Raw genomic sequence first — 23,997 nt, 5'->3', positions numbered from 1 at the left:
ATGTTTTTACTAAAAGCAATGTCTGACTCCTTCACATTCCTACAATAATGGCCTTATTATTATACTACAAAAGATGACATCTTCAAACAAAAAATGTCTAACTCTATAACAATATTCCATGAATTCACTTATTACACAATATTAACAAACTGCTTAAAGAATGAATCAAAACCATATAAGATATTATTTCTCATGTATTGGAAAAAAATTATACGATGAAGTAAATTAAATCCAGTAGTGTGAAAACATTCTAAGCCTTTCTAATGATAAAAACTTTAAACATAAAATATTCTACTTCAAAAATGCTTTCAGAGATTGTATAAATGGTGAGAGGATGTATATATCATATATAGTTTTCTGTTTATGAATTTGATTATATTATAGCAATGGAACAGTGTAATATTAAATTTTAAAAAATGCATATCAATTGAAGATATAAATTAACCTCAAATTTGGGTTGTAAATAATTTTATATTTAGCTTTCAGTTTTCTTTATGTGTTTTTATATAATTTCAGGAAAATAATTATCATATATAAATGTACACATCTGAGTCTTTATCTAATATGTCTCAATCTCAAGAGTTCTAAAACCCCTCAATTTCCTTCTTTCCTTCCTTCCTCTTTCCTTCTTTCCTTTCTTCTTTTCTCCCTTCTTTCCTATTCCTTTATTGGTAATTTGGGGTATAAAAGTTAATTGTTGGCAATATTTTATCAGAACTTTTAATGTGAATGAAGGATGAGAGATATATACATATATACACACACACATATAGTGATGATCCAACTTGGAATAAATATTCCCATATTTCTATGAAAAATTATGAATGCATTTAACTATAGTATGTTATTCCTTAACATTTTTCATAATATACAGTATATGTACTTACAACTTTATACTGTGAACTTAATTGTTTAATATCTACCTTCATGCATGGAAGAGTTTTTATGTTATTATAACGTATACTTTAATAATGTGATAAAGGAGAATGACATGGTGTTAAGAAATTATGTTAATGTAATGGGCTTTATGAATTCACAAATTAGCTGAGCACTGAGAGTGATTGGAATTAGATAGGCAAATCTCTTGAGGGGAGTAGGGCATTGATGTGTAAAAGATTATTTCTGAGAGTGAGAATAGCATGTGTATGGCCCTGTAGCATGAGGGAACATAGTAAGTACGAGGATTGTAAGACGTATATCTATGGTAATGATCATGAAGGTGAACAAGGAGTGATTTGAGGCAACTAACAAGGGTAAGGCCAAATATATAACAGTCAGCATATTACAGCAGGCTGTCCGGCGAGCCGGCCCTCCGCCCGCGCCGCGGGGTGGGCTAGCGCCCCGCGGGGGTCTCGGGCTCCCAGCCCACTGCCCCGCCTCCCCGCCACCCGCTAGGCGTCGTCCGGGGACGCCCCTTGCCGAGAGAGACCCTCAATCACAAGTCACCCCGCCCTCCCCACCCTCCTCGCCGTGCCACGCAACCCCGCCCCCGAACCGCCCTCCCGATCTCCGTGCAGTACCCCTCGCCCCTCGCCGGGAAGAAGTGACTCCAGCAGCCGTGGCGGCTCTTTGGGCCCAAGGGGCGGGCGCGGCAGCCATTGGCGGAGGCCGCTGCCTCCGGCTGTCAATCCCGCGGCCCGGCCCCGCCCCACCGGCGGAGCGTGGCAGGACGCAGGGCCGCGGGGGCTGTCGGGACGGCTCCAAGATGGCCGCGCGCTTGGGGTCCGCACCTGCTGGCGGCCTCGAGCCCCGTTAACTGCCACCGCTGCTGACCGGAGCCGCCAGTCGGCCTGGCGACTCCTTGGGCTGTCCCCGCGGGGCGGGAGGCCGCCATGGCGACCCTGGAAAAGCAGGCGAAGGCCTTCGAGTCCCTCAAGTCCTTCCAGCGGCCGCCGCCTCAGCCCCCTCAGCCGGTACCGCCGCCGCCTCAGCCCCGTCAGCCAGCACCACAGCCGCCGTCGCCTCAGCCGGCACCGCAGCCGCCGCCCCCTCAGCCGGTACCGCCGCCGCCGCCGCCTCAGCCCCCTCAGCCGGCACCGCAGCTGCCGCCGCCTCACCCGGTGCCGCCGCCGCCTCAGCCCCCTCAGCCGGTACCGCCGCCGCCGCCGCCTCAGCCGGCACCGCAGCCTCCACGGCCGCCGCCGCCGCCTCAGCCCCCTCAGCCGGCACCGCAGCTGCCGCCGCCTCACCCGGTGCCGCCGCCGCCTCAGCCCCCTCAGCCAGCACCGCAGCCGCCGCCGCCTCAGCCCCCTCAGCCAGCACCGCAGCTGCCGCCGCCTCAGCCCCCTCAGCCGGTACCGCCGCCGCCGCCGCCTCAGCCGGCACCGCAGCCTCAACCGCCGCCGCCGCCTCAACCGCCGCCGCCGCCTCAGCCCCCTAAGCCGGTACCACCGCCGCCGCCGCCGCCTCAGCCGGCACCGCAGCCTGAACCGCCGCCGCCGCCGCCTCAGCCGGTACCGCCGCCGCCTCAGCCCCCTCAGCCGGTACCGCCGCCGCCGCCGCCTCAGCCGGCACCGCAGCCTCCACCGCCGCCGCCGCCGCTTCAGCCCCCTCAGCCAGCACCGCAGCCGCCGCCGCCGCCGCCTCAGCCGGCACCGCAGCCTCAACCGCCGCCGCCGCCGCCGCCGCCTCAGCCGGTACCGCCGCCGCCTCAGCCCCCTCTGCCAGCACCGCAGCCGCCGCCGCTTCAGCCCCCTCAGCCGGCACCGCAGCTGCCGCCGCCTCAGCCCCCTCAGCCGGCACCGCAGCCTCAACCCCCGCCGCCGCCGCCTCAGCCGGTACCGCCGCCGCTTCAGCCCCCTCATCCAGCACCGCAGCCGCCGCCGCCTCAGCCGGTACCGCCGCCGCCGCCGCCGCCTCAGCCCCCTCAGCCGGTACCGCCGCCGCCGCCGCCGCCGCCTCAGCCGGCACCGCAGATTCAACCGCCACCGCCGCCCGTCCACCGTGGGTCAGGAGCCGCTGCACAGACGGTGAGTCCCTGCGGGTCCCTCCCCAGCCCTGCGCGGGTCTCCGTCCCTCCCTCGGCCTCCCCCGAAGGCCCCGAGGCGGTCCGGGCCCCAGGCCTCTGCTTTCCCGGCTGCGAAACTCGGGAAGGAACGGGGCTGTGTTGTGATCCGAGGCCGCGCGTCCCGTTCGGCTTCCTCTGGGCCACTCCCCACCCCTCTCCTTCTCCAGGCCAGGTGTAACATTTTGTCTTCCCTTTTCAACTGAGGGTTTAAAACAGTGTTTCAGATAACTGTCAAAACGCTATGCATGCAAAACCCTAGGTTAACTTAAGGGAAGGAGTAGGAGAGAAGAGGGGAAGGAGCGAAGTTCACTGGTCACTTCTGTGGGGGTGGGTTAGATGGTCACAGTGGTGAACGCTTAACTGCTACATGGCCCTGTGCGCTTACCAGCATAGTCGTTACTGTTACTAATCCCGGACAGCACTGGTGTTAAGGAGGCATGACCACGGACCGTGTGCTCATTGAGCTTAATTTTACACAAACTAAGATTTCCACAGAATCAAGACAGGCAGTAAACGCCAGCTGCAGAGGACAGCTTGTGCAGGGTTGGGGAACAGCATGGCATGATCAGAACTTTAGTTTGACTGGCTTGAAATGTAGAGGGAAAGGGAAACTTCACACTGATGAATCAGAGAGGAGATAGCTGTTTTTATTAAACTAAAATGGTTAAATGAGCCTTGTTGGTTAATGATTTGCCTTAGCAATGTGAATTTGGATTCTGCAAGTATTGTATAAGTTCTGTAAGAAGCTTGTTTTAAAATTTCAAAACTCTTAAGATATTAGAAGTTCAGTTTTATTTTATAAGAATTTTTAAAAAAGTGTTTATTTAACTCAATTAGAACTGAGTTCCTTTAACATAGACTTTATTATCTCATGTATTAATACCCTCTAGAGGTACACAATGAAAAATGTGATTTATAAACAGACACATACAGACACAAGGAAAACAGAGTATGTAGCTTCAGTAACAGTTTAAGAGAAAAGTCAGAAACAGAAATTTTCCCTGGTCAAAATATCAAAAAAAGCATCTGGGGCTTATATCCTTTAATTGATTTGAGCTCTAAATGGACAAATACACAATTTTTTTTTTTTAATTGCTAAGAACAAGATTCTTTTTCACGTTGAATAATGATTTTGGAGTTTAAATAAATACCAACAATAGAGCTATGAGGGAGGAAAAATATAAAATACTGATTTTTTTTTTTAATCTCACCGTAAGGTGCATTCTTAAATACATAGGAGAGAACTGTCATGATTTGCGCAACTCGCTTGCAAATAGTTCAACAGTATTAACAATGATTGAATTTAGATGGTGGGCATATGGGAATTTATCATCCTATTAAACAGTTTTCTGTACTTCTGAGACTTAGAATAAAACATTGGAAGGAACCTGTTAGACATAATGCTCTATGTGAAGTAATTTGTTCCCTTTGTGAAATTCTAGGAAGGTTAAATTGCATGTTCATAACATCAAGAAAATCACAAGCATTTACGATGTAATCAGAACTACCTGAGGATCTGTGAAACTTGGTGAGTTGGTGGATTTTTTAAAATGTCTTAAAACATTTTGTTTTTACAAAGATTACAGGAGTAAGAGAAGATAAATTTTAATCAACTCTTAATATTTTTTTCCTGGTTGATGTGATATAATTAAATGTGGGGAAAAAAAGGTAAATTCTAAAAGGAGACACTACCTTGATGGTTTTCTATGGAGGAAACTCAAGCAGGAGGAAGTTTAATTTAAAAACATAAATTACTGCTCTTTATAATACATTCTAAGTTGTCATTCTTTTGAATGCCTTCCTTTCCAAACAGGTGTGTTATTCTGGGAGATCATCAGGACTTCTGGGTATTTGGAGGTACTGACCTAACCAGTGGAACTGCTGATTTATAAGAAGTTGTCCAGAATTTTGGAAAACTGATTAGTAGAGGTAAATAATATTTCCTTGGCAAGTGATGACAGAAAGTGACTTGAGTGAATTTTCCTTTGTTTTTAGGCAGATGTACCTAACCATGTATGTTAACAATGATTACAGGCTGGAGACCGAGAAGAACTACCATTTTTGCCAGCTGGGATGCAGAAAAATTTGGACCTCTGGGTTCCACAAATGGGCTGAGGTAACTAAGACAGAAAACGTATCTTCTTGGTCAACATGTATCTCAGGGTAATCACAGATGTGTTCCATTACCTGATATTGTTTTAATTTGGATAAATACTCAAGAAAATTTAAGAAATAGAGTTTGCTTTTGCTTTTACATCAGTTTGGTAAAACAGAACAACCTCTTAATTACTAAGTACAAACCAAGTTTTTCATTATTTTAAAAATATTTTAGTTTCTATTTGTATTTGTTTTGTGATAAGTAAGTAAAATCTGTAAGCTCAGAAAATAGTCAAACCTAGGAAGCTGCTTCTGACAAGTGAATTAGCTTATTGAAAATCTGATATAGATCCTTGTCATTAATTTTCAAGTTTTTACAGTTTCCTTGGATTTCTTCTATCTAGGAAAACAACATGCTCTTTTAAGATGACTATACTCTGATTATATTCTCTCCTTTATGGATTCCGTACTAAATTGTAACCATAGGTATATTTTACCATTTACAAAAGTGCCTGATTGGGAAGTATAATACAATCATTTTGTAAATTGAATTACTCTAAAATTTCAAGGATTTATTTTTAATTCAATTATGATTAATTTTCATTTGTCACTGGCTCTTAATGCTTTATTTTAAAGTGTCTTTCATAGGCCCCCTTCTTTCGTCTTCTTCCCTTAGGCTCTCTGTCCAGTAACTCTAAGTTCTTACATGTTCATGGTAGGCTTGTGTGTTTTTTTTAAAGGCAGGTGCACCAAAAAGCACTTTCCTGTGACTATCCTCTGTTTTGTTCATCATTTATGAGTCCAAATTTTATAGAATTGATTTGAAGAATGTCATATCTTTCTTATCATTGTGTCTGGTTTTTAAAATGCTTTCCTTCTGACTCATTTCTGCATACTTTAAAATAATAATATGAATCAAATAAGTATGGGAATAAAATCACAGTTACTTGTATCACATTTGATTCCATTTATATTGCAAAGTCTTATTATTATGTTGGTGTTATGAACATGCATTTCATAATACACTTATTTAGATGAATCAGATCTTATTCATTAAGGTCATTTACTTTTAGAAATATGTAATTTCTTGTGAATACATGTATATAGAAATACATGTGTCTTTCTATAATTTAAGCAGCTTAGAATACAGATAAAATAAATCCAAGATACAAGATAATATGCCTTGCATTAATTTAAATTCATGTGTGTTAAAAGACAATTTGAATATTGTTTCCCATTTTCTACTAGCTTCTTGATCATATTCAGCAGCACATTTACCTTTACATATAGTTAAGGAATCTTTTTTATTTCTACTGTAGCTCTGTCATAATGGAAACTCTGCAGCAGAATCAGCTGTCATCTATCCCGTGTGGCCAAGTGCAGAGGTGAGAATTCTCATTTGTGGGATGACCACTCACAGCTTTAAATGTTTTTACTGTAACTGCTCTTATAAGGTAGCAAGCTAGAGAGAGAGAGAGAGAGAGAAACAGAGAGAAGAAAAGAGTTCTCTCTGCATATTCCCATGTGTGTGATGGCATTAGTCTTCTTCTGCTGTATTTTTCTAGAATGTGTGTGCGTGTGTGCATGTATGTGTGAGAGAGAAATGTCTTGTCTTTGTCCTAATAGCCACTCTTCTCTCCCTCTAGTTTTTTCTCTATCCTCCCCTCCTTTCTTTTTCTTTTTCATCAATACCTTCTCTTTCAAAAAATTCTTGATAAATCAAATTTCCAACTTCCTCACTTTTAATATGGTAAAGTTACTTGGATCCCCAATGTCAAGGGATCTCATACTTTAATGTCTGTAAGGATTGCCAGGGACACCTTTTAAAAGTACAGATTTCCAGGCCTTACTTTGAGCAGTTCTCTTCCAGTAGATCCAGGGTGAGGCTGAGCATCTCCGAGCCTTCCCCCTTCATATTATGGTGCAGGGGATCAGGGGCAGTTTTCCTCTGGGTCTCCGTGCTGTTGCTATGAAAAGTGGCTACAGCATCACTAATATTTTTCTTTCTTGTTTTAATTGCATTAATATTATGAAGCAGTTAATAGCATTTTATTAAAATTATGGTCAAAGGCATAGGCGTTTGATTTATAATGGTATCTGCAAACCACTCTTTTACTGAATTAATTTGTTTGTTTTGCTTGTATTTCCACAATTGTAAATGCTGTGAGTTAAGTGACTGCTTTGCTTCAACTACAGGAGAATGTGAAAACACTCCAGGAGAGAGAGGTTGCATATATCAATGCAGACTCATACACAGAAGGTAAATTTTATTTCAGATTGTCATTAAATAGTATACCAGTATTTAAGTCTATCAACTCCAACTCATAAACTAGGATTATTCTCTTTCTATGAGATGCCTCAATAATACCTCCATTTCTCCATTTTACCAGAGAGAACATTATTATGATTCAAATGAATCAATATGATTCATAACTAAGCTATTGATCCTAATTTCTTTAGAATATTTACCATTTGCCTATCTTGGATTACTACTTAAAACTTTAGTACTTTTGACATTCTTCCTGTGGAGCTATTTTTAAAAGTTGGGGTAAAATATTTCATACAGAAATAGTTCCTGTATGTATTGGACCAACTCTGAAATAAGCACCCACTACAGACTTCCTTTTGACCCTGACATGTGGCATGTGCATCTGTAGGCTTTCATCATATTATGGTTATTTCTAGGTAAGTGTCACAGGACACATGTTAGTTACTGACATGCTCTAGTCTAAAGTCTTGATATTGAATTGAATGAATGAATAAAAACATGAACATTATGGCCTTACCACTTCCTTTGCCAAAGACCCCTAGGTGTTGCTGCCGTAATGAGCAATGGCCCTTACTGTTACTGCAGGAGCTGCGGCCTTAGCAGCAGTCTGCCTCTGCAGTCTCCTATCCCGAGTGTGTGCTGCAGCCTCTCTGGCTCCTGAAGAGTTATTTCCACCTTGTGTTTTAGTTTTAGCCAGACTGTTTGTCTGTCTATTTATCTACCTACCTATCTATCTATTCTAAAATCTTATTTATTTGTTTTTACTGAAGTACATTTGATTTATAATATTAGTTTCAGGTGTACAGCAAAGTTACACAGTTATATACATATACATATACATATACATATACATATACATATACATATACATTTTTAGATTCTTTTCCATTATAGGTTATAATAAGATACTGAATATAATTCCCTGTGCTATACAGTAGATCCTTGTTTATCTGTTTCATATATAATAGTGTATATCTGTTAATCCTGAACTCCTAACATCTCTCTTCCCTTCCCCCTTTCTCCTTGGGTAACCATAGTTTCTTTTCTATGTCGTGAATCTATTTCTGGTTTGTAAATAAGTTCATTTGTATCATTTTTTTGTTTGTTTACATTCCACATATAAGTGATATAATTTGATATTTGCCTTTCTCTGTCTGACATACTTCACTGAATATGATAATCTGTAGGGTCCACCCTATTTTTAATTCTCCAGGAATGATGCCTTCAATTTGAAATCTGTTATATCTTGTTTATAATTAGAAAATAAAGTTAGAATTAAATACAGGTTTGAAGTCCATTTGGAGGTATTAAAATACTCTCTTATTTATTTTGCAGGCAATTATACCCTCAGAGTTGACTGTACACCTCTTCTTTTCCAGTTGGTATATAAACTGACAAAAGAGGTATGTAAATAGATCTGTCATAATGTTTTCTGATGAGTAGATAAGTCAATAACTTTTGTTTTCTAAATTACTAATATTTAAACTGGTGACAGACATAGCTGATTTGTATAAATAACAAATCAGCACGAGCTTTAATACACTTCTTATGTGACATAACTATGAGAACAGTAGTGCTAGTCTCTGTTCTAATAATAGTTCCTAATAATTGTATACATTTGTTAAAATGTGCAGGGTCTGTTGTTTCATGGGGCAGAGTCTCTTTGATGTAACAGAAAGAATACTGAGCTGGGATGGGGAAGCCTTGGCTGTGAAGATTGCCTTGGCTATTCATTCATTCATTCATTCAGCAAGTATTTATTGTGTGGTTACTATGTATCAGGTCCTATGAAATGAATTCTAGCAGCAACAGTGATAAAAGGACAAGGTTACTGAATCCAAATACTTTGTAATCTAGAGAGGCCACAGACCTGTAAATGAGGACTCATACTTCACTTGAATATTGGATACTATATACAGTGGAGGACAATTGCGGAAGAGAGAAGCTAAGACCCTGGGGTAGCTGGTGAGGTTGGAAAGCATTAGAAGGTGTTTACAGAAGGATTAGTGGTTAGGCTGTAAAATGGAAGGATGTGAAAGTGGGGAGAAGGTTTCTCCTCAGAGGACACAAGAGCTAATAAAGACATGGATGTGTGAAAGAACATTTCCTGACCTCTGGGTAATGCAATATAACCTAAATGTAAGGTGTTGGTGAAAAAGCTGGTAAGAAACGGGGCCTGACACATAGGCCTAAATGTTCATAAATCTGGTGATGGAGAAATTAAAGAATCTTTAACAAGTTTGTACATTATCATTTTTATTCATTAGAAAAATTACTCTGTATCAGTGCAGTGAATAGGTTAAGCTGTAGTAAGTCTAAAAGCAAAATGGAAATAATTCCACATACTTATTTAGCGCACAGGAATTTATAAATACTAGTTATTGATGTAAAAAGTACTCTGAAAATGCTAATGCACTCTGAATCTCTAAAGGTTATGTGATCTACTCTTTGAGAATATGTGTGCTTCATTTAAATAACCCCCCATTATAGAATTTAACTGTAGAAATGTTTCTTTCAAGTAGGTATCACTTAGATGACAGTGGGAAGTATCTGTCACATCTCTGTGGTCCTGTTTCCCAATTGCCCTTCATCTTGCCCTGTCCTTTTCACTGTTAGTGTCTTTAACATCTCATCCCAAGTGAGCATCCTCCCATGCCCATCACAACTCCCACCATACTGGGAAGCTTAGGTCCTTGATCCTTTTATTGAAATGTCCCATAAAAACATCTTATCTAAAAGCACGCTGTAAAGACAGCCCTTGTTGGGGAATCCTTCTCAGGAGATACATTTACACTCTGTCCTACAGAGGAGGCTCCTGCCTTTATAGGAGGGGTAGTAAGAATTTTAGGACCAAGAAGGAGAAGCTTAGGTCTATCCCCTTTGTACATTTATTTAATAAGTATTAAATGTGTAAGTGGTTACCATAATGACAGGATAAATCAAACAGAGATTCTGCTATTAGTGTGTTACCTGTGTAGCCAGGAGAGACTATGATCAAGAATTTTCAAATCCAAGATAGAGATTAAAATCACCAAAGTGAATACAGATAAAAGTGTGGGAAGCAAAAAATAAATATCTTAGTTTATTATTTTACATGTTGGAATTAAACAGCCTGCTTAATGGGAAATTGCAAATTTTTTTCCAATTTTAAAGCCTGTTTTATGTTAATTTGAATTTAATTTGCATGCCACTTGTATTAGATACAATACATTTGTCTTTCAGAGTTTTTGTTTTAGGTAGTTTTTTAACAGTTTAACTGGGAAATTAAAATGTATCTTTAGAAGTTACATTATCAGGATGAACTAATTAATTGTCCAGAAGAGAAGAGTGAGATTTTATAATCTTTTTTGATTTGATTGTCAGTGGAGGAATCAGACATCATTCATCTGGAGAAATGCTGTTGGTTGCTGAGGGCTCAATCCCGAACTGGATGATTTGACTTAGAGACATTTGGCCCATTGGCTTCACCGCCAATTTGTCCATCTCTGAGTGAAGGTGGGAATCCTTCTATTTTCTACAAATGTTCTTTGGTAAACACGTGAGCCTTGTTCCACCTTTGAAGCCTTGTGTAAGTCGGTTTACCTTTCTGCACCTGAATATTCTCATATATAAAATCAGTTTGACCAAGACAATCATTATGAAACTGTGCTCCAGTGCGGTGCCTCAGCATCTGGTGCAAGGTCAGGGTGGTGGACACTGAATAGGCAAAGCTCTAGCTTCCACACGTGACCTCACCTCTTCCTCAGCTGAGTAGTGTCTATTGTATTTCTTTTATATAGAAGAAGGTTCCACTGCTGTATCCTTCCCCCACCCTTAAAAAATTAAGAAACCACTGGACTAGACCATCTCTAAGGTCCCCACTTAGCTCTAAACTTTTCACTACTATATATATATATATATATATATATATATATATATATATATATATATTAAATGAGGTTTACAAGGAGTAGTTGTGGCTGATAATCACAAAAACTGTATTTGAAATCTGAAAGCTTGGGTTCTGCTTCTGATTCAGACCTTTTTAAAAAAATTTCTTACTTTTAGCAAGTCATTTAACTACTTCTTAGCTTCAATTTTCTGCTCTTTGAGGGCACAGAATTAGATTCTTGAAATAGACAGTCTGTATTCTTCAGGTTTCTAGTGTGTTTTAGTAATATTTGTTAGGGGAGCTAGAACAGACAGGGCTTCCACTTCAGCAGTGCAGTTATGTTTTTACCTTTTTAGAATTAGAGATTGAGAAATCATTTCATTTGAAAACAAAATGATTCCATTTATTTTTTATGAAAAGTTTAAAAACCACAAGATTAGATTATAAATTGCCCTTTATTTCTGAAATTTAATATATTTATTTATACAGATTAAGTGGTACAATGAAGACTGCAGTACAGAATTTCTTTCTCTTATAATATAGTGTGTTAGTTTTCTTTGCTTCATGAAGGAGTTGTATGAAGCTTGTTAATAACAACACAGTATATCTTTGATAGAGTTCAACTTTTCTTCTTCTTTTTTCTTTTTTCTTCTTAGTCTTTCCAAATTAGGATAATTGTGGTCTCTGACTTTTTTCCAGTTAAATTTTTAAAATATATTTTAATTTTTTACATTCTACAATCACTTTTGACTTTTGGAATTAATATAAGATAGAGACAGGTAGGCAGACAAAACCAAACACTAAATGATAGTATTTTCTTCTAGGAAGTTAAATTTTGGTTATAATTATTCCAGGGGGAAAAAAAAAACTTCCTAAGACAGTGGAAACTACTGATAACTTTTAAAAACTAAGTCAGTTTATGCGAGTCATGCCTCCTTTCATAAGCATGTCATTATTAACAGGAAGTTTGTTGGCTGTGATTTATTCTGTGTTCCTATTTTACAGGTTTATTTAATGCTTTTGGTGAAAATCATGACAGCCACATGGATTTTAAGGAGATATCCTGTGGGTTATCAGCTTGTTGCAGAGGACCTCTGGCTGAAAGACAGAAATGTAAGTGTGTTAAACATCACAAAATTTGGAAGCTATACAGAGAAAAAAATTAGCATCCATTCATGTAAAAAATCATCTGATTAAGGCTTGAATTTTCATCCCTTTGGCAAATAGCAATCTCTTGCTGAGGTTTTACTGAGGTCAGTGTAAAGGTTCAATCATCTATTCTTTTTTACTGTGGAGTAATTTAAGATCTTTGTTATTAATAATGGTTGATTTTCCAGATGAATGTACAATTCATGATAAATGAACTACATCATTCATGATGTGTTTGAAAATGTTAAGCATATAGAAAATATTTTCTGGTAGTCTATATAGAAAATTTGTCTTGCTTAACTTGAATTCCAACTTATTTTCTAGCACTGTGTATATTGATATTGGCAAAATTAAATTTATGATAAAACAATTTTATTAAATACTAAATTTATCTTTTAAACCTAGCTAAAATATTATAGCGTAATTTATAAGCATATTACATTAATAAATCTTAACCATATTTGGTTAGGAAAATGCAGCAGTTTACATTTAATTGGAACCTAATTCTTATATATTCACTAGGGTCATTATCTCTGCATATTTCTAAAATACAGCTTCACAAATACTGCGTATTTTGGGTATGATACTTATTAGTTCAATATTCTTTAGTAATGTTGTACTGTGATGTACTCAGTTAATTTAATAGCATAATTAATACATAATTATTACACACACGGGTGTGTGAAGTAGATAATTATTTAATCTTAAAAATTTAGATTTCTTTTATCTTCCCTGATAGTATACCATTACTCTAACCTGGCTTTGTGATAGATTATTTGTTCACATTAAAGTTCTGGTATTAAAGAGGCTGAAGTCTTTGTTTCTCAATTGAGGTTAATTATTGTCTTAAATTTTTTTTTAATTTATTTTTTGCCAGTGGACTAGTGGAAGTTAACCAACTAGACTAACTAGCAATTTTGCTGATATTGATGTTAATTAGCAAAGTGCTGATATTTCGGATTTTTAGCTTGTTGTATATAAACTTCATTGAAGATTTGAGATTGTTCTTAGGCAAAAATATTGGGTGCACATTAATTACACTGGAGAGGCAAAATCTTTATACAGTCATCTCTCATTATCTGCTGAGGATTGGTTCTGAGACCCCCTCAGATACCAAATCCATGGATGCTCAAGTCCTTATGTAAAATGGCATAGTATTTGCATATAACCTATGCACATCCTCCTGTATACTTTCAATCATCTCTAGGTTACTTGTAATACCTAATACAATGTAATTATTTGTAAATACAATGTAAATGATATGTAAATAGTTGTTAGTGAATAGCAAATTCAAGTTTTGCTTTTGAGAACTTTCTGGGAAAATTTATATATATATATTTATATAATTTTTGACCTATTGTTTATACCTGTGAATGCAGAACCAATGGATACAGGGGGCTGACTGTACCAGCTTTTTGTTGATTCTTAATGTAGATGGAATATTTTCAACATTGTAAGAATCAACTCTGAAGTGATCAGTTTTAAATATTAGAAATTAATTTAAAAGCTTGAATTACCTTCTCAAAATCTGTGAGATATTGTATAGTAACTTGGCCCTTCTTTTTCAGTTTGCAAGAAATTTAACTTTAGATTTAGGTGAAGGATAGAGTTCTCTAAGCTGGCTAATGATATAAGGAGAGAGACTTGTGAAGTGTACAGGAATTCCTACAAGTTCAAAGGACTTTAATGACACAATCTCCTCCAAATAAGAACTTAATCCAGAATGTAATTGTTTGAGGAACTAAGTAATTTTACTAGGGCGGCTTGTAATAAAATGTATTATACTTCAGAATATGAAAGTAATTTCCCTCCATAAGAGTTTCTTTTCTTTAGTTTGCTTCAAGGTATTTGATGTTGACGGTGATGTAGTTCTCTCTAGGGTTGAACTGAGAGACACGTGGTTGCACATTTAGAGGTCTGGAAGGACAACTGCACCGATGATACCCTGGTAAAGTCTGATTGTATACATCTTCTTGAATGTAAACTTCCAACAGGAACATAGAGTGAAGAATTTTTTAAAACAGGTTAAGAAAAAGATTTCTTACTACTTCTAGGTTCTATATTATGCTACTCAAAATATTCATAGCCAAAGATGCAAAATTGGGAAGAGAATTTCCCTTAGAAAATTTAATAAGCTGAATGTATTATATTAAAACAATGAAACCACTGGAAAATTGTCATAAATTTTTAAGGCAAACAAGCAATCTATTTCTGTAATTAAAAAAAGAAAAAAAAAGTTGACCGAAAATACTTTATACTTCAGCTACTGGCTAATAAAAATGATACCTTCTCTATCCTAACTACTGATTTGGGTTTCTGGTTTTAAAGGAATTACATGTGGATGTATCCAACATTGTAGAAGACACATAGAATGCACATGACACCACAAAGGTGAGTCTAGCAGAGACTAATTTATTCTTTTCTAAAAATACATTATATTCTGAATTGCTATACATACCTTACGTATACATACTTGAATCTCTTCTACATCATCCCTGCTAAATGCTTATTTGGACCTGTGGTTACAATACCTCCAAGTTGTCCCTAAGGAAAGCCCATTCCACCTTTAAACAACTCCATTAAGTGTTATTTACATAAAAATATTATATTTTATAAGCTAGGCATTTTATAAAAATTAAGTAGAGACAGCCCTTGACATCTGTAGTTTATAATCTTTACTTCTCCCATTTTAATACATTATGGTAAAACAAAGCTTATATTGAGCAAAAGAAGCCACAGAATAAAAGAACACATTGTACAATTCAATTTATATGAAGTTCTAGAACAGAGACAACTCATGTTAATAATTGTTACAATAGTGATTTTGGAGATGGGTCATTTAACTGGGAAGGACCATAGGATATCTGGGATGATGGAAATTATTTTTTATCTCAATCTGGGTGGTGTATATAGTTTTAAAATTTTTTTTTTCAATAATATTGGTGAGGGTCTGTTCTAAGTTTTTTAATAGCAGCCAGAATAAGTGTATAATAGCAGAAACAAGCATGTACTTTACAAAGAATAAAGCCTTGAATTTTTTTTAGTTTCACAACATTTATTAAAGATATTATAATAGGTTTGCCTTAATGTCTATGTATCCCTGTGAAACTGAAGATAATCCATATATGTGAGACACATATGAGTTAATTTGACCCTTTGTATTCAAATGTTGACATGTACCAAGTAGCAGATGGTAGGATGTAGAACATAGTGGTCTTATACAGGCTTAGAAAAATAAGTAACTTTTTTTTTTCAATCACAAATCCAGAAGAAATCATCATAGTCTTATTAACTGACACTCAACAGAAATAAATAATAGAAATGAATTTTTCAGGGCTTGATCTTTGTTTGGCAACTCAGATAACCATCTTCATTTACTTTTCTGCCCAAAACTAAGGTAGCCATTTCTATTTGGTATATATGAAAACAGAAACATAGGAAAGTTTCTGTTAGGAAATACCTTATGTAGAGATACAATTTCCATTGCCTTTTTTCTGGGTGTTTGATAAGTATGGAGGTTATCATCGCTGTCTATTTTTATGTAAGACCGTGTTTCTTCTTATGGCTGTACTTTTAAACATTAAAAAAAAAGATCATTTAGCTGCTCCATCTCCGTGTAACCATAATAATGAAATGGTAAAAATTTAGAATAGAATTTGGACCTTTCAACCAAACCTATTACCCATATTCACTGGTGACTAGACTGTGACAGTATTACCCATTATTTTGTACCATTACATTGGTATTAATATACTTTTATGGAAGTTGCATCATGAAAGCCAATAATTACCATCATAGTGCTTTAAAATCTTTTCTTATAATACATGGTATTATATATTGAATGAATACATGAATATCATTAATAATAATTATTAAATATCATTAAATAATAAATCATTAGATAATAAAAATATAATTAAGTAATAAAAGCTAAGAACATTATTATTCATCTAGGATTGTTAAGGTGATTGTTCAAAACATGAAGTAAGAAGCATTTGGTTATATTTTTGCCTGCCAAGAAATATTGTCTACTGTATATAAATGTAATTTTTGGTACACTTTGACACCAAAAAAAAAAAATACTGCTTTATTCAACTTGTGAAAGTAATGTTAAATTTTATTTTGAGGAAATGTTAATATAGATACTCATTTATTATATATATTTAGTTTTTTTAAATCTCTTAAGAAGTCTAATAATATTGCCAGATGTTTTAAAGAAGATCTTAGAAAATTGTTAGGGTCAAAGGGCATAATCCAGAGAGTTTGGAAAGATGCTTTCAAAGTTAGTAAATAGTCCTTTTTCTCTAACCAGAACCTTTTGTGGGTTCTGTTAGTAAACTTCACCTTGAACCAGAAGATACTGTGAGTTATTTCCCAGGTCTTACTGGAGGAAGAAGATTTTTGGTGATAAATTGCCCACGTTGTGACTGACTACTTCAGAGTTTGGTTACTTTTGAACTTATTCTTGCTGGCCTACTTTCAGATGAACACATAGCATCTACGTTAAATCATTAGTTTTCTTTCAGACAAATGACCATTGCAAGTTTAATAAAACAGATTTTATTCAAATAATATAAGAAGATGAAGATTTAAGATATACTTAAATATTGTTTCTCTTTCAGAATGGCCATCTTAACTCTAGAGGAATATCATATCTGGAGTGTGAAAAATGTTCTTGCCAATGAGTTTTTGAATCTACTTTTCCAGGTATGTTTAAGGTAAATGACAGAGACCGAGGGCAGTGGTACCAGTAGTTCTACATCTTTTCCATTATGTAGTAGTTAGACAACTAGACTACAAAACCATATATTGTCAAAAGAACTGCATTAACCTGTACACCACCTGCAGATGGTAAGTTAGAGCGTGCATGCTTCTCAGAGTCACAATGTGCATGATAGGAAAGTAGAGTATAGCTGATAATGTTTATCTTAATAACTCATGATAGAGCAGATTGTAGACACAAAGAAAAGAATTTAAAATGTAAAAGCCATTATAATTTGCTATTTTTTTTTACCTTTTTTTTTTTTTTTAAGACCCTTCCTAACAAGTAAGGCAGTGTGGACAGAGACATAGATCATAAGTCGGCAGCTGTAAATTTTTCACAAAGTATACAATCTTTCCAGTTAGGAGGTTATTTTAGATGCAAATCTGTTTCTTAATTTTCTTTTATTCTTTCTTTCTTTCTTTTTTTTTTTCTTTTTTTTAATTTAATTCTTTAGAAGGTCCAAAAAAGATTGAAGGAGAAAGGAGGAAAAAAAGCTGTCAGGGGTGAACATGAAATCATAAAACTTGCCAGATTTTAACTATTTTCCAGTTAAAGTAGTTCTCTTTGCTCCAATTTAAAGAAACAACTTATAGTTTCCCATTTTTCATAGTTCTTCATAAATATATGTTGATTTAATAGTATTTTACAGGGTGTGAGTAGGGACAGACTGGAAGTTCAAGATTTGTAAATACTGACAGGTATATATAGAATAGATAAACAGGTTTATACTGTATAGCACAGGGAATTATATTCAAAATTTTGTAGTAGCTCATGGGGAAAAAATATGAAAACAAATATACGTATATTCGTAAAGTACTGAAAAATTGTGCTGTACACCAGAAATTGACACAACATTGTAAACGGACTATAACTCAGTAAAAAAATAAAAATAAGATAAAACTGTTAGAACACTATAAAAAATAGTATTTTAGATTCTTCTTATTTTATTCTCCTTTTCTTATAAAAGCACCCCTATGAAGATCAATAAGACTTGATATCTTTATATCTATCATGATTCTCCATTGTAAATAGAGTAACCTGCCTGTGACACAGCTATGTTAGAATAAATGAAAATTGGACTCTTCCTGACAGCTAATAATTAATGTATATTTAAAGCATATGAAATCTGATAAGTCTATGATACCCATTTAAATCAATCAGTTGCTCCACTGTCAGTTATCAGCCAGGATCTAAGTTGATGTCTTTATAAAATATAAATACATATAAAAATAATATAAACCTACTATAAACAGAAATGTCTTGCTTAGTAATATGAAAATTGAGCAGCTATTTTTATCTCATTTAAAATGATGTCCTCAATTACTTTGTTATCATTAATTATATAAACATTTTGACCACTTAAGTTTGTGTCTGAGTCACCTTGCAGCTCTTACATAGCAAAGCATTTTGAACTTTTATATTGCCTTTCCTATTTTCTCATGTTTATCAGGGACTTGCATAGGCACTATTTTTTCTAGGACTCTATAAACAGATGTATGCCTGAGATTTTCTTTTGTGTCTGTGTTTCTAGCATTATATTACTGACAGATTTTTTTGTTGGTTATCAATCTAATTTTTTTTCTTGGTATATATAGTCCTTTCAGCCCTTTCAAATATATATGTAGTCAGTTTACAATGTGTCAATTTCTGGTGTACAGCACAATGCTTCAGTCATACATGAACATACATATATTAATTTTCATACTCTTTTTCACCATAAGTTACTACAAAACAGTATTGGATATAGTTCCTTGTGCTATACAGTATGAACTTGTTTATAAATTGGGAGTTTGAGATTTGCAGGTACTAAATATTAACATTACATTTTATGATGCCTACTTTATCCCATATTCAGACATGCTTTTAAAACTTAATTTTCACTTAATATATAAGTAATCAGACTTACTCTAAATTGTTTTATTTTCTGTCTGTTTCTAAAATAGAATTAGCTAGTAAATTCAGTGATAAAAGCTTGAATTATACTTTTATTTTATTTGCCAAGATCCCACTCCTGGCTGACCATTTTGGGTATTTAAGTATAAAGTAAGTAAATGTCGGTAGAATTAGGAAACCATTCCTGTGGTAATATTATTTTCAGTCCTTTCAAATAAACTCAGTGCCCAATATTTTGCAGAGGAAGCATTCTAAACATGATCAGGATCTTCTATCTTGTATGTTTGTCAGAAAGCGTCAAATGTTAAACAGTTTGATAAACAGAATAGTGCACCACACTGACCCCTACCTATATCCATGCTCTAATCCTGAAATCTGTGAGTATGTTATTTTACATGGCAAAGGGGATTTTGCAGATGTATCAGGTTAAGGACTCTGAGACAGGGAGATTAGCCTGGATTATCTACATGGGCCTAGTCTAACAACAGGAGTCCTTAAAAATTGAAAATCTTTCCCAGCTGTGGTCAGAAAGATATGACTTTGGAAGAAGGATTAGAAAGCTGTAAAGCTGTTAGCTTTGAAGATAGAGGAAGGGCCATGGGTAAAGAAATGTGGGTGAACTCTAGAAGCTGGAAAAGACAAGGAAATATATTCTTCCTTTGACCTACGGAAGGGCATACAGCCCTGCTGACATCTTGATTTTTAGCCAAATGATACCTGTTCCTGACTTGACCTACAGAACCATAAAATAATAAGTTTGTGTTGCTTTAAGCTGCAAAATTTGTGATAATTTGTTACAGCAGTGATAAAAATAAATATAGGGGAGGTAATCCAACTTTATGGATTGGAGGGCTCAGCATTTTAAAGATGTCAGTTCCCCTTCAACTGATTCAAAGATTTATATGTGCACATCAAAATCCCCAACAGTTAATTGTTGTTACTGTTTTTTTGTAGAACTTGACAAGCTGATTCTAAATACATAGAGAAGCGTGAAGGGCCAACAATAGCCAAGATGATATTAAAGAACAATGTTAAAGGACTTATAAAACAATATTAAGTCTATGTGATAACTACCTAAAGTTAGACATATAGACCAATGGAACAGCATTGAATTAAACCCTGTACCATACATGAACAGTAACTTTAGATAGGTTATAAATCTAATATATTTGAAACATAAAGCAAAGCATCTGGGGGAGGGTAAAGCTCAGGTGGAATGTGTGCTTAGCATGCATAAGGTCTTGGGTTCAACTCCCAGTACCTCCATTAAAATAAATAACCTAATCCCCCAACAAAATAAAGCATCTAGAAAATAGTGTAGGAGATATTTTAATGACTTTGAAGTGGCAAAGAGTTCTTAAACCGGACAAAGCATGAAACATAAAAGAAGAGTTTTAAGTTGGACTTCAGTAAAATTAAGAATTATTTTTATCAAGAGATACCATTAAGAAAGTGAAAAGCTAAGCCACACGGTGGGAAAATATATTTGCTATACCTATATCCAACAAAAGACTTGTATCTAGGGCATATAAAGAACAAAAACCAGTGGAGAAAAAGGCAGAACCTCAATATTAAAATATGCAAAATAATTGAACAGGTGCTTCACACACACACAAAAAAATCCACATAAGCTATGAAAAGGGGCTGACCTCTTTAGTAATAATGGAAATACGTACTAAAACCACACTTGGAACACCATTAGACATCCACTAGAATAGTTAGTTGTTAAGTGATATGAAGCATTGGTGAGGGCAACAAGCAATGGGGACTCTTACACATGGCCAGTGGGAATATAAATTCTTACAAATACTTTGGAAATAGGCTTTTTGAATGAAAGTTATATATGTGTGTGTGTGTGTGTGTATATGTACACACACACACATACACATACACACAGACCCACACCCTATTACCAAGGGTAAGCCATGTGTGTACCCTTCAGAAACTTCTACATCTGAGCACCAAAGGACATCCAGAAAATTCTCATAATCACTATTTGTTATACCCCCAAATAGAAAATGACCCAAACACTTGTCAACAATAAATACATAACCATAAGTGGTGGCACATGCATACAAGTTGTATACTTTAAAGCAATAAAAAATATACTAGTTTACAGAAAACACTAGTGGATGAATCTTACATAATGTTGAGTGGAAAGTACGGGACCAAAAATTTCAAAAGCAAAAAAACCAATCCATGGTGGCTGAATTTAGGATGGTGAGTCCATCAAAGGGGTGCCGTAGTAACTGGGAAGAAACCCAAAGTGGAACAGCAATGTCCTGTTTCTTGACTGGATGAAGGTTACATAGATGTGTTTACTTTGTGAAAAATCACTGAGCTGTATACTTAAGATGTGTTCACATTTAAGCATGTATACTATATTTGCATTTTTAAAAAAAAGTTTGCTTGCAAAAAAAGATATCCAAAGCCCAAGTATTTATCAGTAGGAGAATGGATAAAACAAATGATAGTATATTCAAACAATGGAATACTACTCAACAATAAAAAAGAACCAACTACTGATAGAAGGATGAACCTCAAAAGCCTAATTTATACATTTCATTGTTAGGTAAATTTTAACTCAGAAGGTAAACAAAACTGTAAACAGGCATGTGCCCTGGGGGGAGGGGTGCTGTAGCCTTTGTCTCCTCAGACCTGTGCCATTACTGGCACATCTCGCAAGAAGAGAGGCAGGGCTCAGCCACAGCTACCATCTCCTCCTGTGCATAGTGCCTGGGCGGGGGCGGGGCTGAGGCCTGAATCTGCACGTGGGGGCTCCACAACCTCCTAGGCAGGACTGAGACTTGTTTATAGCCCGAGGCAGAGAGGATCTTTCTACCCTGACACCTCAGAGAACTTGTGCTGCCAAGAGAAACAAGGAGCTAAGATTTGGCACAGAGCATAGGTGGGGCTGTTCCGCAGTCTTCCCCGAGCCCACCTACAGACCGCCTACCCGAGGCAGAGCAGGCAGCTGCACAGAGCAGCAGAGTGACCAGCACGAGGAGAGAGCAGGTGGGCAGCCACCCACCTTCCTGGCAGGAACACAGCACCTGACCACGGTGCTGGGACGGGGTGTGATCTGCCCACCTGCCTCCCCCTGATCACAGCATCTGACTGTGGCATCAGGAGGGGGAGTGACCTGCCCGCCCACCGGGTAAGAGCTCAGCTCCTGACCTAGTGTTAGGAGGGGACACAATCTGCTAGCCAACAGCCACTGAGAGCAGCACAGATGAGGGCGCCAACAGAAGGCCTATGAAACAGCAAGCTGAGTTCGCGAAGCAGGGTGAAGATACAAAGACCTGTCTATCAAATCATTAAGGGCACACCATCTCCAGGTTAAGTAGGTAACTGATACTCCTTAAGCCACGGTGCCAGAGAGATATGAGCAATGTGAAGAAGCAGAGAAACCACTCCCAATTAAAAGATCATGAGAAATCCCCTGAAAGCATGATCAAGGAAATAGACATTGATGGCCTACTAGATCAAGGTTTCCAAAAAAGAGTGATCAAAATACTGAAGGAACTAAAAAAAATAGTGTTTAGGGATATAAAATATGTCAAAAATGAAATAGAAACTATAGAGAAGAACCAAGTAGAATTAGTAAACTCATTGTCTGAGATGAGAGCTGACCTAAAGGCTGTGCAAAGCAGACTAGAAAATACAGAAGAACAAGTATGTGATCTAGAAGACAGGACAACAGGAAGCAACCAATCACAACAGCTGAGAGAAAAACAAATAAAAAACAAAACAATATATGGGACCTATGGGGTAATATAAAGTGTGCCAATCTATGCATAATAGGAGTTCCAGAAGGGGAAAAAGAACAAAGGGGATTGAAAAGGTATGGGAAGGACTCATGACTGAAAACTTCCCAAACCTAAAGAAGGAATCATATCCAAGCACAGGAGGCTCAGAGGGTCCCAAACAGGAAGAACCCAAACAGACCCACACCAAGGCACATCCTAATCAAGATAGCCAGAGTCAAGGATAAAGAAATGATCCTAAAGGAAGCAAGAGAAAAACAGAGTGAGTTACAAGGGAACCCCCATAAGGTTTTCAGCTGATTTCTCTACACTATTTACAACAGCTAAGACATGGAAACGACCTAAAATGTCCATCAACAGATGACTGGATAAAGATGTGGGATATTTATATGATGGGATACTATTCAGCCACGAAAACTGACAACATAACGCCATTTGCAGAGACATGGATGCTCCTGGAGAATGTTATTCTAGGTGGAGCAGAACAGAAAGAGAAAGAGGAATACCATATGAGATCACTCATGTGTGGAATCTTAAATATATGCAATGTCTTGTGGTAACTCACAGCAAAAAAAAAAAGTGGCAATGAATGTATGTACGTTCATGTATAAATGAAAAATTGTGCTCTACACTGGAATTTGTCATAACATTGTAAAATGACTATTACTCAATAAAAAATGTTTAAAAATAAGTAAAATAAAATATAACCTTTAAAATACTGTATAATGAGAGGTGTGATGTTCTAGTATCTGTTCTAAGAAGTACGTTAGACACACATAAGAATAACCAATGGTCAGAAAGATCACATGTTACCAGCTACCACCCCATGCGAATTAATGGCATTTAGGAGATATTCATATATGTGTGTACATATGTAAAATATGTATTAGTATATATGTAAATCAAATAAAATATAATCTAATGTAAAATCATATCAGCAAAAGCACTGTGCTGACATAAGTATCTTGGTGTAAATAGATTACAATTTTTTATTGAGTTGTCATAATGGGAATATTGTGAACCAAGTGGAAGTTGTAAAAAAAAAGTCATCCAAAAAAAAAAAAAATCCTGACTACATGAAAAGATGCACAGTTACTATAAGGCCTCTCCCCTTATTTACTATCAATGTGAGAAAGTCTCTTGGAATAAGTTAGGAGCATTAAAAACTCTTAACAAGAC

General features: G+C 37.1%; 1 protein-coding gene across 1 annotated transcript; it reads left to right on the top strand.

The window, feature by feature from the left end:
- Positions 1 to 215: 215 nt before the first annotated feature.
- LOC141573696 (uncharacterized) lies at positions 216 to 23,549 on the top strand. The gene is made up of 13 exons (XM_074344108.1): positions 216 to 220; positions 1,518 to 2,969; positions 4,450 to 4,535; positions 4,821 to 4,936; positions 5,042 to 5,123; positions 6,424 to 6,489; positions 7,301 to 7,364; positions 8,709 to 8,776; positions 10,737 to 10,868; positions 12,250 to 12,357; positions 14,227 to 14,341; positions 14,722 to 14,784; positions 17,016 to 23,549. The coding sequence occupies exons 1-3, from the start codon at positions 216 to 218 to the stop codon at positions 4,517 to 4,519; spliced, it is 1,527 nt and encodes a 508-aa protein (XP_074200209.1). The 3' UTR covers positions 4,520 to 4,535; positions 4,821 to 4,936; positions 5,042 to 5,123; positions 6,424 to 6,489; positions 7,301 to 7,364; positions 8,709 to 8,776; positions 10,737 to 10,868; positions 12,250 to 12,357; positions 14,227 to 14,341; positions 14,722 to 14,784; positions 17,016 to 23,549.
- Positions 23,550 to 23,997: the final 448 nt, after the last annotated feature.

The sequence above is a fragment of the Camelus bactrianus genome, chromosome 17, assembly GCF_048773025.1.
Source record: "Camelus bactrianus isolate YW-2024 breed Bactrian camel chromosome 17, ASM4877302v1, whole genome shotgun sequence".
In the NCBI taxonomy this organism is placed as follows: domain Eukaryota; kingdom Metazoa; phylum Chordata; class Mammalia; order Artiodactyla; family Camelidae; genus Camelus; species Camelus bactrianus.
Note: the sequence above shows the minus strand (reverse complement) of the source record. Positions and strands in the feature narration are given on the sequence as shown.